General features: G+C 45.7%; 1 protein-coding gene across 1 annotated transcript in view; it reads left to right on the top strand.

Moving 5' to 3' along the window:
• The window catches only part of CASP8AP2 (caspase 8 associated protein 2), a 103,851-nt gene that overhangs the window by 52,598 nt on the left and 35,714 nt on the right, over window positions 1-15,539 (top strand). The window contains exon 6 of the mRNA XM_030195174.1: window positions 2,999-5,160. Within this exon, the coding sequence (XP_030051034.1) occupies window positions 2,999-5,160 (2,162 nt within the window). The remainder of the gene's footprint in view (window positions 1-2,998; window positions 5,161-15,539) is intronic.

Here is a 15,539-nt window from a genome sequence, read left to right as displayed (position 1 = left end):
CTTATATTCCTCCCAACTCTTCTGAAGCCTTTCACCCAACTGTCTATCTGTAGATAATTCCAGTGGGAACTGCCAGAATTTTTGTTTAGGCTTTCTAGTAGGCACCTCCCACTCCATATATACCCAGGCATGATCTGAAATCGTGTAGGGTCCTATATTGGTTGTGGCTACCTGTCCAAACAGATCTCTAGTGACCAGGAAATAGTCTATTCTAGCTTGTGATGCATGAGCTCGAGAATGATGTGTAAAATCCCTCTCCAAGGGGTGTAGCATCCTCCATATATCAATCAAGTCTATCATTTTCCCCAGTCTTTTTAATCCCTGGTTAGATGCTGCCACATCCCTCCTCTGTCCTTGGGAGCTGTCTATCGTTTGTTCCCATACTGTGTTAAAATCTCCCCCCACTATTATAGGTGACCCAGCATATTTCATCAGATGTCCTATCACCGAGTTATAAAATTTTTTGTCATACTGATTTGGTGCGTATACATTGCAGATCACACATTTATGCCCATCTATGTCTAGCTCTACTATGACATATCTCCCCCCGGGGTCTATCATGAGGGTTTTCACTGTGGCCGCCACTCCTTTGCGGACTAAAATCGCCACTCCTCCTCTTTTTCCCAGAGCATTTGCAGCTATGCACTCTTGTACCCACCAGGTGCGCAGCTTAGCGTGTTCTTCCTGACTTAAGTGTGTCTCTTGTAACAGTGCCACATCTATTTTATATCTTTGCAATTGCTGTAGGATTTTGGATCTCTTAATGGGTGAATTGATCCCGCCTACGTTCCAGGTGATCAGTTTAACCATGGAATCTTGGTTGGTCTGCGACTAATATTGCATGCTTTCTTGCTCCTAACCCTACCCGGTGGGCATCCCAGCCACTGCCCTCCCGGGACAAAATTTGTGTTGTACCCATAGACTCGTCGAACATTACTCCTTCCCTCCCTTTTGCCTGAACCTCCTCCCCTCACTTGATTCCTCTTTCTTCTTTTAATGTATCCGTCACTCTTCCCATTCCCCCCCTCCCTCCCCCCATTCCTATCCCTATCCCTCCTCCCCTTAACTCCCTCCCATCCCCTCATCCCCTCCTCCCCTCTTTTGACCGTTCCCTGATAGGGACTCATCACGTATAGTCGCCCCCCAACCTCTCTCCCTCATTTTTCCCCCCCCTATACACTGCTTGCCGTTTTTAAGAAAACCCCTGGTCCCTCCTTCCTCCCATTATGTCTGTTTTTGTCTCTTTATAACCGTGGGAGTGAGGAAACAATAAATCCAACAGATTAACCTTTAAACATTTGAACATACATATATACTCTTATAACTCGCCCATGTTCTCATACATACTTTACTCACTCCTTTTTCCGTCCTTCCTCCCCCTCCCAAGCCATATACTTGACCTCCTGCTAACATAGTCTCTCAAACCTGTTAACTTTATATCAACTCCGGTTATTTCCTCTAGTAGTCCAAGACTATCCTCTGTATCAATAGTTACCAGACATAAATGTCCATATATTCCATATATTCCATATTGACTCTTGGCGTCCTTTTTGCCAGTACTCAATCCGGTAAGCCTCCGCTCCGATTACTCCTCTCCTCCTGTTCCATCTGATCCACAAACTCCCTGGCTTCTTCTGGCTTTTCAAAAGTGCGAGTCGTTCCTTCGTGCATTATCCTTAAGACCGCTGGATACATCAAGGTAAAGCGTTTCTTCATTGCAAATAATTTGGAACAAATGGGTGAAAAAGCTTTCCTCTTTCCCGCCACTCCCACTGAGTAGTCTTGAAAACATATAATCCGTTTGTTTTCAAATGTTAGATTCTTCTCTCCTCGTGAGGCTTGTAAAATCCACTGCTTATGGGCAAAGTTTAACACCTTCAATATGACCACCCGAGGTCGGGAATCTGTATCTCTGCGTGTCCCCAAGCGGTGTGCCCTTTCTATCCTTAGTGGGCCTAGATCAGGGGGAAATCTCACTTGCTCCATTAACCAGCGCTCCAGAGCCGATGTTAGATCTCTACCTCCCAGCTTTTCCGGTAGGCCCACCAATCGGAGGTTGTTTCTGCGGGACCTATTTTCCAAGTCCTCTATCTTTTGTTCCAATGTCTCTACTGTTCGTAAAAGTGTATTTTGTGTCTCTTCTACTACAGTAACCCGGTCTTCTACCTCTCCGGTCCTAGTCTGGAAGGCAACACATTCGCGTGTGAGATCCTCCATTCTCGTTTGTAGTTTCTCCAATTTCGTGTCAATTGGTGTGAGGCGTCTTTCAAGTAGATCTTCTAGGACCGCGGTCATCTCTGTCGTTATTTCTGAGACCCAGATCGACGCTACTGTCGGGTCCGCGCTGCTGGGTACGGCGGCCATCTTAGAATCCGTTGCCTTTTGGCGCAGCTTATCTTTCTGAGCCGTTTTAGCCGCCATCTCCCTTCGCTTTTGTTCTATTAATTCCGTATCCGAAATCAGCTCTTTTTCCCCTTCCAGGAATAGCTTACAGCAAGTCAGAATCGTGTTTCAATGCGCGTGGGGGAGAGGTCAGGCGCCGGAGCAGCGTTCAGGTGCTACCACTCTCCAGCATGGCGTCACGTGCACCCCCAAGTAATTAAATGATGGGGTAGTCTATTTTAGCGGGAAATATTAAACTCTCATAACTAATGCGTTACTGGCCAGTAGTCTGATTGTGTTACCAAAAAAAGTCAGTCTGTTAAGACTATTCATTTTTTAATGTGTACTGTTTTACTGTTTAAGGAACATGTGAATAGATCAGAATGTGTATTTAATGATCCAACTACATAAACATGTTTTGGTGTACAGTTAGTTTTATGAGTACAGATTTTTAACTTCTGTTCATCATTGAGGTTAAAAGGAAGGACAGTGTATTCAGAATTTGAATTCTGTCTGATATCAAAACATTATCTGCAAAATTCTGTATTTCTTCTGCTGGTGGTTCAAGTAGACTGGAGTCTAATGTATTTTGTGCTTTATTTGTGTTTTTGTACAGGGCAGGCTTTTCAGTTTACCAAGGAAACTACTCTAGACATCATGGTTCAGTGGCATTAAATGCTAGTTGCGCAAATATATCAAAACCAAAAGATACAAGAGGAAGGAATATAGGTTCAGATGACTTGAAAGGAGAGTTTAAACATCAAGACTCCTCAAATGAAGAACATGGCTGCCATCTCAGCACAGATAAGGACAGAATACCCCACTTGGAAAAGAGCAGATCTTTGTATTTATCTAAATCTCCTCAAGAGAGACTTCCCAAAAATGATAAGCACTCATTCTTGCAGACCTTTTCACAAGAAAGCTGTTCTCATGAACAACATAAAGGAAGGATGGAAACTAAAGACGCCGAGCATTCCAGCAAGTTAACTGATAGGTCTAAGAAGGATGGTATCAAACATTGGAATGCAGACCCTAAGCAAAATATGCATGTGCAAGCTCACAGAACTGGGACAAGTGAACAGTGTCAACAAAGCAAAAGTACAACGGTAAGCAATAGTCCAGATATACAAAATGGAATCAGCAGGTATAGCCCTATTAGGGAGAAACAAATTACTGGACGGGAGAAACCACAGGCAAGGGAAGACTCTCATGGCAGTGGAGAAATGGAGAAAAAAAATGAAAAATTGCAAACCATGAACAAGAAAGATCATAACGCATTTGATAAAGATGACAAAAATAGAACAAGAGAGAGAGAACAGGAATATCCTAAGAGATCAAGTAGAATGAGTTATACTCATTCAAGGAGTGAAGCTGTTAAGAACCCACATATGTCTAGAAAAAGCTTGATAAATGACGGTCTTCATATCAATGAGGCCATCTCTTGGAGGGACAGAGATTCTCACTGCCGATGGGAAAGAAGGCCATTGGAGCACAGCTCAAGAGATGGAAGGCCCAGCTTCCCCCATAATAGAGAGAGTAAATGTACAGACTCCAAAAGGTTTCTCAGCAATTGTGAGAGAGAGAACAAACGATCAAAACTAAACTGGCACAGAAGTGAAGACAAAAGGCTGAATGACAAAGGAAGCCGCGAAGAAAGCAGACATCACAGAAGTGAAGAAAAAGTGGCAAAAGAAAATACGTTGAAGCCTGAGAAGCAGACTAGGAGAATTGTAGAGCCGAAGAAAAACGAGCCAGCCAAGCCCTCCAAAACAGAAGAGGGATCCAGACTTTCAGAGAGTACCAGCAGGTTGTCACTTGACAATGTAGAGTTTAGGCATTACGAGGCAAAAAGCAGCAAAGACCTGAAAGTGAGCTTTATGGAGAAACTTCATCTGACCATCTCCCCTGCTAAAAAAAATACCCTATCGGTGGATGAGCAAGCCAGTGAAGAATTAGGTATTGAAAACCAAAAGCATACTCCGATGTTTCTTGCCCATTCTATTATCAGCACTGGTATCAGCAAGCAGACTGAGTCCTCATTGGAGGACTCAAATATTCAGAATCCCTTAACCTTGGAGTTAGAATCACCTGTAGCTAAAACCACAGAAAAAAGTACAGCCGACACTTTAGAAACATCTGTAACACAGCCAATACAATCTGAGCCAGCCTATACTGGTACAGAATTTTTGCCTATTTTAGAAAAAATGCAGGGCAAAATTTCTGTTGAGAACCACCCAGCTTTTGACTCCTCATGCCTCACAGAAATAGATGCAGATCGGGGAGCAATCTTAGATGATAATTTGGAAACTATAACCTCTGATGAACTTGAAACCCGCAATTGTACAGATGAGAACCAGGAAATAAAATCAGACAACTTAATAGAAATGGTCAACATTGATGGCTACGCTGAGAGCATGGATCCATTAACTAAGCAAAACAGTGCTTCAAAAACAGTACCTGGGGAAGACTATATTAAATTATCCCAGACACCTCTTGAGGATATTGCTGTTAAAAACATTTTCACTGTGAATGCAGACCCAGCTGAACCTACCACAGATTTATTGCCATTGAGCAGTGACAGGATAGACTTGAAAACCAAAGTAACTGAAGTGAAAACAGATGTCCATGATGAGAATTCTGTAATAAGTATTGATCTTAATTCAATGAGACATATCCCAGCAATCATCAGTCCACTAGCAAGTCCGTTGCGGCCTCTGGTGAAACTGAACATGGTGGATTGTCTGTCCCAAGCTTCAGTGGTGCAGAGTTTAAATAAAGGTATGACATTTTATTTGAAAAATAGATTTGAGCCTTTTAAAGATGAATAACTATGGGGCTTTTTACTGAAGTGCATTAAGGCTTATCACATGCAATTCCAAAACTAATGCTGCATCAAAAAGAGGCATTGCCAGTATTTCTTTTTATTGTAGTTCTCATGTTAACATTTAACGCTCCAGGTCAGTGCAGAAGCACTTACCACTTCCTGTTAAGGCGGTGATAAGTCCTTCCGTGTTAACTGTGGATTAGCTAGTTAGCGCTCGGTAAGTGTAACGCACTAGCTGGCTAATGCTTCCATTCCCACTTTCCACCCTGCCACACACCCTGACAGGTACATTCAGAAAAATAATGTGCGCTTTAACACACAGTAACATGCAAACAACCACAAACCCCCAAAATGTGTCCTTGTGATAGCCTGTTTCCCGGCATTTACCATGTGTTAAGTGCTGAATGCACTTTAGTAAAAGGGCCCCTAAATTATGAGCACTTAAGGAATTGTAATCTGATCTAGGGCAGTTGTTCCCAACCATTTTTCATTTCCTTCAGTTTGCCTTTTCAAGCTGTTTGCGTGTTAATGACATTCATAGGTTCCTTGTGTTAATATGTGTCCCAGTTTGAGACCCATCCACTATTCCAGTGGGTAGGGAGGGAGGTAGTGGTGGTCTTTATAGATCTGTCTGTTAATTTCAACATTGCCATCTATGACATCTTAGTTGATTGGTTGAGAACGGCAGGCTTGGAGAAAATAATTTGCAGTGGTTTAGCATGGATGGACTAAAAGTCTGTCTGAACAAGTAAGTAGCTTCGGTAAATAGTTCTGCTTTTGGACAGCTTCAGATTATGAAATCAAACCATACCTTAATCCCAGATATTTGATTAGTGTCTCAGGCATTGGTGGTGCAGGTACACCGGGTCAACATGTCTAGATGGGGCTATATTTCACAGTTCTTTGCATGACTCTTGCAATGAATGAGCAAACCCACATCAGACAGCACAAATTAGGTTTAATTAGATATATGGGGGCTAATTAGGTTTAATTAGATATATGGGGGCAAAACAGATTACACCATCTCCTAGAGGATGGTGCAAATAAGAACATGAATTCTATTATTAACATTCTGGAAAATTCTGGAATTAGGGAAAATCACACTCGTTCTTTGATTCATAGATCCAAGTCCACAGCCCCTGTTATATTGGCAAGCTCAGGACCCAAGGCCCAAGTGTTATAAAAATAAAATTAGTTTTATTAGAAGCCAAAACAAATAATGACACAGAAAAATTGATATACAAAGACAGAATTGGTACAGAGAATAAAGAACTTAGGAGAAGTAAAAAAATAATGTAGAGTAAATGCACACTTAACTTAGGCCCCAGTTAAAGCCTTCTGATTATCTCCCCATTATGATAAAAAAAAAACTTGGCTACAGCCTGGTAAGGAAGGCTCTCTCCAGGTATTGGTAGTGTCAGATCCACAGCTGCTGTTTGCTATGGTGAGTCCCTCTTCCTGGAATGCAGGCAAGAAGGTGTTGTGAAGTCTTTTCAGGAGCAGTGATGTTTTTTTGAGCTGAGAGATGATGACACGGGATCACTAGCTCTGTTCCAGTGATAACATCAAACCCCCGTGATAGCACTAGAAAAAAAATATTGTCCTTGATGATTCTAGTGGAGGAGTGGCTAGTGGAGGAGTGGCCTAATGGTTAATTCAGCAGGCTTTGATCCTGGCAACATGGGTTTGATTCCCACTGTAGCTCCTTTTGACCTTGGACAAGTCACTTAACCCTCCGTAGCTCCAGGTACAAAAACTGATTGTGAGCCCTTTAGGGACAGAGAAAGTACCTGCATATATTGTGTAGAGTGCTTTGTACATCTAGTAGCGCTACAGAAATGATTAGTAGTATTATATACAGTTCTGGCTGTAGCACCTGGCCCATAGTCACTGCCTCTTGTTCTAGACCACCAGACCCTGTAAACTACAAGGACATCCAGTTTGTGTCATTAAGGGTGAAATTCCCAGACCGAACAGTCTAGTGATGTGGGTTCTGTGGCCTTTCTTCATGCCCAGGCTCCGAGGGACTGGGTTGGCCTGACCTAAGTTCTCAGTATAGCATAAGAGGATCAGGTTGCTATCCAAGGCAGGTGACCTGAGCAGTCTTTGAACAAATTCGTGGAAAAAGCAGCTCTCTTTGGGACACTGCACTGGCCATAGTAATATCAGGAAGTTGTTAAACCAAGCTCTCACCGTAGTTATATCAGCGGGGACTTAGCTCCTACAGATACTTAGCTTGTTATTAGAAATTTGGCGTCACAAGAATCTAGCTCAGCTGCTATTCATCAGATAAGAATCAACTCGATTAGAAGATAATCACAGTAAGCATATAAGCATGGTTCTTCAAGGACAAGCAAGCCAATTACTTCTTGCACATGGATGTCATTGTCTACGGCGCCTGGCACAGAACACTTTTATAGCACAGTATATCTTTAAGAGCTTGCAGCAGCGCGCCAACTGTGCACGTGTGAGTGCCTTCCTGCCCACTGCGAGTGCATGGGACCTGCAGTCTGTCTTCATCCACGGTGAGAAGAAGACGAGCTGATCACAACTCCTCACAGCGTCTGTTTTGAGATTTGTCTTTTTGAGCTAAGTGCTTTCACTTGGGTGTTTTTTGCCTTTATTTTGTTGTTTCCTTTTGGGAGTTTTGGTTTTCCTTCAACCCTTACAGTTTTATGTAATTTTTCCCAATATTTAAGTTTCCTTTCTTTTTCTTGGGCTCACAAGGCCCTCTTTGGCCTGAGCATTGGCTGGCATTTCTTCTCTTATTTTTTGGCTATTTGCTCCTTTTTTATATCACTATAGAGCCATTTGATTTAGCCTCTATGTCATCGATGGTGCCCCGTGGCTTCAAGCAGTGTGCTCGGTGCAATCGGTCCATCTTTGGGGCTGATGCTCATTCCTGGTGTATCCTGCATTTGGGGCCAGATCATAACTCATCTAATTGCCTTCTTTGTGTAGGCAAAAAAGAACATATTATTATTATTAATTACATTTGTACAATGCGCTTTCCCACACATAGCAGGGTCAATGCGGCTTACATAGTAAATAGAATTACAAAGTCTTGAAGGAGAATGTTACAAGTTGTAGTAAACTTAATAGTAGTGGGGTTTTGAGGATATGTAAATTGAGCATGGAGAGGTAAACAAAGATAGGATGAGCAAAAGGAGAAGAGATTGGGAATGGTAAGGAGTAGGAAGGATGGAGAGGAAGAGATTGAGGAATGAGCATAAAGAGATTGTGAGACATGGTCAAAGGTATAATAATCGTCAGGGCAGGAATCATGTGGGTGGGCTTAAAAAGTTAAGTTGGGTCATTAGTGTAAGCTTTTTTGAAGAGATGGGTCTTCAACATTTTTCTGAATGGTAGATGGTCGTTGATTGTTCAGATGGATGTTGGCAGAGCGTTCCAAAGCTGGCTGCCCAAAAAGGAGAAACTGGATGCATAGGAGGTCTTGTATTTAATACCTTTGCATTTGGAAGGTGTAAATTGGGGTAAGTACAAGAAGACGATGATCTATTTCTGGTTGGGAGGTTGATGAGGTTATTTATGTAGTTAGGGGATTCTCCATATATGATCTTATGAATCAGAGTGTGGACTTTAAAATTTATTCTTTCTCTGATGGGGAGCCAATGAAGCTTCTCTCAAAGAGGTGTTGCGCTATCGAATCTTGACTAAGTCTGGCTGCCGTGATATAGAAGTCCAGAGAAGCTCAAAAAGAGAAAAGTTGTGGAGCCAGTTCCGAATTGTCGACATTGGCATTGGTACCGTTGTGCATTAGTCCCCATGGCTTCTAGACCCATGTCTGACACTGGGAGTGGACGTGCATCGAGTAGCTCTCCACCTGCCTTGAGGCTGACCCACTATGCAAGGCCCTAGGACCGGTTAGCATCGGACCCAACACTGAGGAGGTGTGAGGATTCGATGACGTCCTTGTTGGCACTGAGGGGTGTCGATACTTGGCATTGGGCAAAGGCTAAGAAGCATTGGCATTGATCTCCCTCGACGCGTGATACTGGGAGCACTGGAGCACCGAGGGATCCAGTACCCGAGAGGCATTGGCACTGGGAGGAGCGCTCCCCCTCTATTGTGAAGGTGCCAATTCAGGTGTCTGCATGCAGCCAGGACCAGGTACCTGCACCGACCTTGGCAGTTCAGCAGGCTGTCTCTGACCCGATACCTCAACCATTCCTGATGCTGGCCCTTGATGAGTGCATCCAGGCCGTGCTCCAAGAGCATTTGGCGGAGCTTCTCCAGCACAGTGCATTGGCATCTAGGGTGCTTGTATCAGCCATGCCTTTTCTTGCTGCCCCGCAAGGCTCTAAGCCTGCAGTGAGATCTGTGACCGCGGTGCCACGTGCACTACCGGCATCTACAACTGCTTATGCTGGCACCTCCTCAGTACTGATGGAGGAAGCTTCACCAGAGTTGAGGTTGGAACCTGCATCTCTGTGCCGTTCCAGGCAAGGACATGGTTTCTCTCTTGTGAGGCAGGCTTGGTCTCGACCTTCCCATGAGGAGTTCTTTGCTGACACCAATGAGGAGTGCTCATGGGTGTCTGATGAGGATCCGAGGTACTTCTCGGAGGAGGAGTCCTATGGCGTTCTATCTCACCCCCTCCCCCAGAGGAAAGGAGAAAGTCTCCATCTGAGCGCATTTCCTTCTCAGTTTTTGTGAAGGAGATGGCGGCTGCTATCCCAATTCATTTGGAGACGGAGGACGAGCCCCAGGACTGAGATGTTCAAGGTCCTGGACTATGAGTCTCCTCCTAGAGAGGCTGTGATGGTCCCACTTCAGAAGATCCTGTGAGATGTTCAGTTGAAGAACTGGGAATCTCCTCTGTTGGTCCCTGTCCTCCCCAAGAAGATTGACACCATGTATCAGATCTAGAATTCCTCAGGATTTGATAAGCCACAGTTGCCTCATCATTCTTTGGTGGTGGAATCTGTGCTCAAATGAGCCAGGAGTTCCAGAGACTTTGCTTATGCACCCCTAGGCAGAGAAGTCCTCAGACCCTGGACTCCTTTGGGTGGAAGATGCATTGGGTCTCCATGCTCATCTCCCATATACAGTTGTACCAGCTCTACACGAGCATTTACTTGTGGAATCTGGTGCACAGTGTGACCAATTTGGTGGACTCTCTCCTACTGGAGCAGGCTGAATCTCTTTGCTAGCTGCCAAGGTGCAGAAGGTGTATCGTAAATTCCTGAATAGGGGCGCTTACAACACTTTTGATGTGGCATTCAGGATTTCTGCCTAGAGTATAGCGATGGCACTCTTATGGCTGCGTGTCTCTGACTTGGACCTGGCGGTTCAGCCAAGGTTTGCAGATGTCAGGTGCTGTGGGGATAATCTTTTTGGAGAGAAAGTGGATGAGGTTATGGACCTCGTAAAGAAACACACTGATACCATTGATACTGTCTCCTGATGGGTGCCTTTTGCACCCTTCTCATCCAGGACGTTTTTGGGCAAGTCAAAGTGGGGTCCATATTACTTGCAGAGGCATAAGTACACTCCTCACCAGCCTCAACAAGCTCAACCCCAGCACGCTCATTCTCATCAACAGCATGCAATTAAGGCCCAGCTGGCTCCCTAGTCAAAACAGGGGACAAATTTTTGACTGGTTCCAGCAGATCATAGCTGCCAAAAAAAGTGGCCATTCTGCTGGTAGAGGGAGGCTGAATTTTTTCCAGGAAAGGTGATCTCTTTTAACTCCGACTGGTGGCTTCTTCAAATAGTCCGCTTCAGTTACACCTTGCATTGTGTAAAGGGGTCCGCTTCCTTCGCTCTGGGTTGTGGTCCAGCAGCCCTGTTAGGCTCATAGGTTTCCAGCAAAGAACCAGACTGCCATACAGACTTAGGACCAAAGTGCTTTATTCTCAATTCAGTTCCACTCTCACAATTGAAATGCAGTTCACAAACAGGGTTCAGGCCGGGTTCAAAACTCCAGCCAACATTCAGTTCCTTAACAGTTCAGGACCACTTCCGTTGCCTCCCCTCTCCCTCAGAAGGGCTCAGTCAAAGTTCAGCCTACTGTTCTTTACATCCCAATAATTCAGCCCTTTCACAAACAGTCTCTTCAAAGGAAGCCACTACTTAATGCCCCTGTCCTCTTCACAGCACCCAGGAGGACCCTGTACCAAATAGGGCTGGCAGCTCTCCTCCTACCTCACAGCACCACGCCCTTGTGGCCTCTCACCCTGCCTTAATGTGCTGGACAGGGCTACATGTACATTCTCCCACTCCATGGCAGCTTACTCTTTCCTCCTAGGGAAGCTCCAGCAGCAGGCCCTTTCCGTCCTCCACCTACTCCATGGCAGCTTCTCTCTCAATCAGTTTCCTCTTCCTCCTGGTGGCTGGGAGCCACCTGGAAATATCTCTCCTCTCTCACAGCTGGAGGGAATTATATACTGGCGATGCAGCTAAGGGACTGAGCTTCACCTCCCCTTCTCCCTCTAGTAGGGAAGGGAGTAACTGGCTCCCCTTGCACTGAGCCACTGCTCCCCCTGCTGGGGTTGAAATCCGTTCCACCCTTTTGGGGCTACCCTCCTCTCTCCTTCTTGCACGGGCTTCTGGGAACCATAGTTCGGGGATTAACTGCTTCTCTGTGGGGCCCCGAGTGCTAGCTTTGTCACAATTGGCATCATACTTCCAAATTGCCCACCGAGAGTGTCTTCTCAGCTCTTCTCACAAGGAGATACTTGCAGCGAAACTCTCCGCCCTTCTAAAGGCCCATGTGGTCACGCCTGTTTCACCAGGACAAGAAGGGAAGGGAGTCACTTAACCCTCCATTGCTCCTGGTACAAAATAAGTACCTGAATATATGTAAACCGCTTTGAATGTAGTTGCAAAAACCTCAGAAAGGCGGTATATCAAGTCCCATTTCCCTGTCCCTTCTATTCCATGTACTTCTTTCTGCCAAGAAACAGGGGGGATGCGTCCCATCCTAGACCTAAGGGCTCTGAATAAGCTCCTGGTCAAAGAAAGGTTCAGGATGGTTTCCCTTATCACCCTTCTCCCAATGATTGAGGCTCAAGATTGTCTATGCTCTCTGGACTTAAAGCATGCTTACATACATATCCCGATACTTCCGGGCCACAGGGAGTATCTCCGATTTCAGCTGGGGATACATCGTTTCCAGTACCAGTTGTTGCCTTTTGGCCTCCCGTTGGCTCCCAGGGTGTTCACCAAGTGTCTTGCAGTAGTTGCGGCGTCGCTACTCACACTGAGGAGTCCATGTGTTTCTCTGTCTGGACGATTACTTATTAAATAGCTGAAAAAGATATATTTCAAGAGCCTTCTTAAATAATTTGAACTGAGTTATTTGTCTGATATTAAAGTATTCCATTAAAATAAAACAAACCTTCCTATGTGTCATCAGCAGATGAATCCAGAAACTGATGGGTTGTGTCCATCTACCAGCAGATGGAGATGGAGAATACTGTACTGAAGACAGTGATCCTGGATGGCCAGCCCCTAGTCAGTCAGTATATCTCTATCTCCAGCAGGCAGTGGATGGCTTCTCATCTCCTGGATTTTTCTCCTTTGAGGGCCTCCTGGGCTGTTGTGGCCAGTTGAGGCAAGGGGTGCTTGGCAAGTAGGTGTCCGCTTTGGGGGCATACCTGTTTGGTCAGGTCACTGCCTCACCCAGCCTCCCTTTCTTCTCCTCCTTGTCTGTCTTCTGGTGCTCTGTCTTCCTCACAAAAAAAGAAAAAAGTAACCCAGAAACTGCTCTGTCAGACAGTGCAGGGACTGCCTATCCTGCACAGGAGTTGAGTGCAGCATGTTGTTGGCTGGTTCTGCCCTAATAGGATTGCAGTAGAGGAGACCCGTTCTTCTTTGCGATGATGGTGAGTGATTTCTTTTCCCCCCTTCTTCGGGCTCTCGGTGTTTGCGGCATCATCCTGGGAGCAGGGTGGATGATGCAGTCAAGTGCTGCTCCTGCTGTGGCAAGCGCCATTTGGCAATGGGTTTCTGTCCTGCAGGATGCGTGGAGGGCCTTTCTCTTTCCGGCGGTGCCAATGCAGTGGATGAGCCATTTTTCCGTGCTGACGTGCCAGGAACACACCATCTTGGATCCTACTGCCGATGTGCCACCAAGATTCCACAGTTCTTCAGCAGGTTTCAGGAAGTCGGCTCCCTCGGTCTGGATGCTCATCTGCAGTCCTGGCCCACTTTGACTCTTCTTTACCTGTTTCCTCCTTGGCCTCTGATAGGGTGAATGCTGCACAGAATCGGAAGACACCGGGGGGATGGTCATTCTCATTGCTCTGGATTGGTTATGGCATCCATGGTATGCAGAACTGATCCGTCTTCTCGTAGATATTCTGTTGCAACTCCCTCTTTTGGCCGATCTCTTACATCAGGGCCTGGTTCTGATGGAGGACCACTCCCACTTTGGTCTTATGTCCTGGCTCTTGAAAAGTCCAGATTAAGGAAGAAGGGGTATTTTGGACGCGGTCATTGCTACCCTTCTTTGTGCCAGGAAGAGATCTACTACTACTACTGCGTATGCTTGGGTGTGACGCACCTTTGAGGCTTGGTGCGCTGAACATGCCTGGTCCCTTTCCGAGCAATAGTTTCCAGATCCTGGTCTTCCTGCAGTAGGGCTTGCAGAAGGGATTGGCATATAACTCTCTCTGAGTTCAGGTGGTGGCACACACCTGTTTCTCTGGCTTCCTCTCGGGTGCCTCCTTGGCAACACATGCAGATGTAGTTCTGTTCTTGTGGGGTGCTCTTCACTTGTGCTCATCCTTTTGTCTTCTGTGTCCAACCTGGAATTTGGTTCTTAAAGCTCTTCAGCAGGTTCCCTTCAAACCTTAGCACAGGGCTTATGACAAAGATCTTACCTTGAAGACGATCTTTCTGGTGGCTGTTGCCTCTGCCCTGCGGGTATCTGATCTCCAGGCTTTGTCCTACCAAGATCCTTTCCTTCAGTTTTTGAAAGCTGGGGTTGCGTTGTGTATGGTTCCCTTTTTTTTGCCCAAGATACTTTCAGCTTTTCATATCAATCAACCACTTTTACTGCCATTCCTTTGACTACATTTTGAGGACCAGTACATTCCATGTGCAGAAATTTTGAAGTTTGATTCTGGGTTCCTGACAAAGGCTAGGCTTCCAAAACAGAGCTCTGTAGAACCTGTTTGTGGAGCCATTTGATTATTAAAGATAAGTGCTGTTGAGTTTGAGCATTAATAATTGGCTTACATCATATTTTGGCATGGCCTTGGCATGTAATATACTTGTTCATTTTATTGACTTGATTTCAGAGAGACAGTACGTTTACTATATACTTCACTGTATTAGCACTGTTTATTTTGGTGCACTTTCATTCATACATAGTTGACTAATGATGACGTGAAGCTTCAGCTGTTACTTGAACATTGTTTCAGTTGGCTGTATACCTAATTAGAGCATTTTTTCTTATATTGAGTTTGAAATTTTACACCGAGAACTCAACTAATTTCACTAATTATTATTTTACTAGTAAAAAAAGGCCTGTTTCTGCCTGTGATGAAACGGGCCCTAGCGGGCACGGGACTCCCTTCCTCTCCCCTTACGCTAGTATCCCTGGTGATGTAGAGGTACCTGTTCGCTCGGGGCAGGAAATAAAGAGCCCCCTCTTTCCTGGCCGTAGCGCTGCTGGTAGCTGCCCTGCTGCATCCTGTGCGAGTCCGGCTCTCGGCGTTTCAAAATAGCCGCCGAGAGTTGAAGTCTCGCGAGGCTGCTTCAACTCTCGGCGGCCATTTTGAAACGCCGAGACCCCAACTCACAGAGGATGCATCAGGGCAGCTAGCAGCAGCGCTACAGCCAGGAAAGCAGGGGCTCTTTCTTTCCTGCCCCGAGCGAACAGGTACCTCTAGACCACCAGGGATAGTAGCGTAAGGGGAGGGAAGGTGATGGGGGGGAAGAGGGGGCGACTGGGGGCGGGGTGCTAGCGTTAAAGGGGCGATGGCGCGAAAGGGGCGGGGTGATGGGCACGTCCTCGGCAGCTGCGATTCGTTGGAAGGGGAGGAGTAGGGAAACCTACTCCTCCCCGTTGGTTCATTTGCGTGGTTGTGTACATGTTCCGCCCTCGACGTCATCACGTGTGACGCGAGGGTGGGGCATGGAGACATGGTGAGTGTTCTGGCTTCACCACCATGAACTTACGAACCGGTGTCTGAGTGCCTGCAGTGACGTCAGTGTCCTCAGAACGTTGAGGGTGCGTTTTATTGTAGTAGATATTTCTCTCTGTTATCAGTCTTCTATGTTTGTATAAAAGGAATATATTGAGAGAGTATTATTGTGTCTAAGAGATTGTTAAAGCAGTTCAGTGTGGTCACGTATACCC

Source organism: Microcaecilia unicolor, chromosome 3, assembly GCF_901765095.1.
Source record: "Microcaecilia unicolor chromosome 3, aMicUni1.1, whole genome shotgun sequence".
Classification (NCBI taxonomy): domain Eukaryota; kingdom Metazoa; phylum Chordata; class Amphibia; order Gymnophiona; family Siphonopidae; genus Microcaecilia; species Microcaecilia unicolor.
The sequence above is the reverse complement of the archived record's forward strand: the minus strand, read 5'-3'. Positions and strand labels throughout refer to the sequence as shown.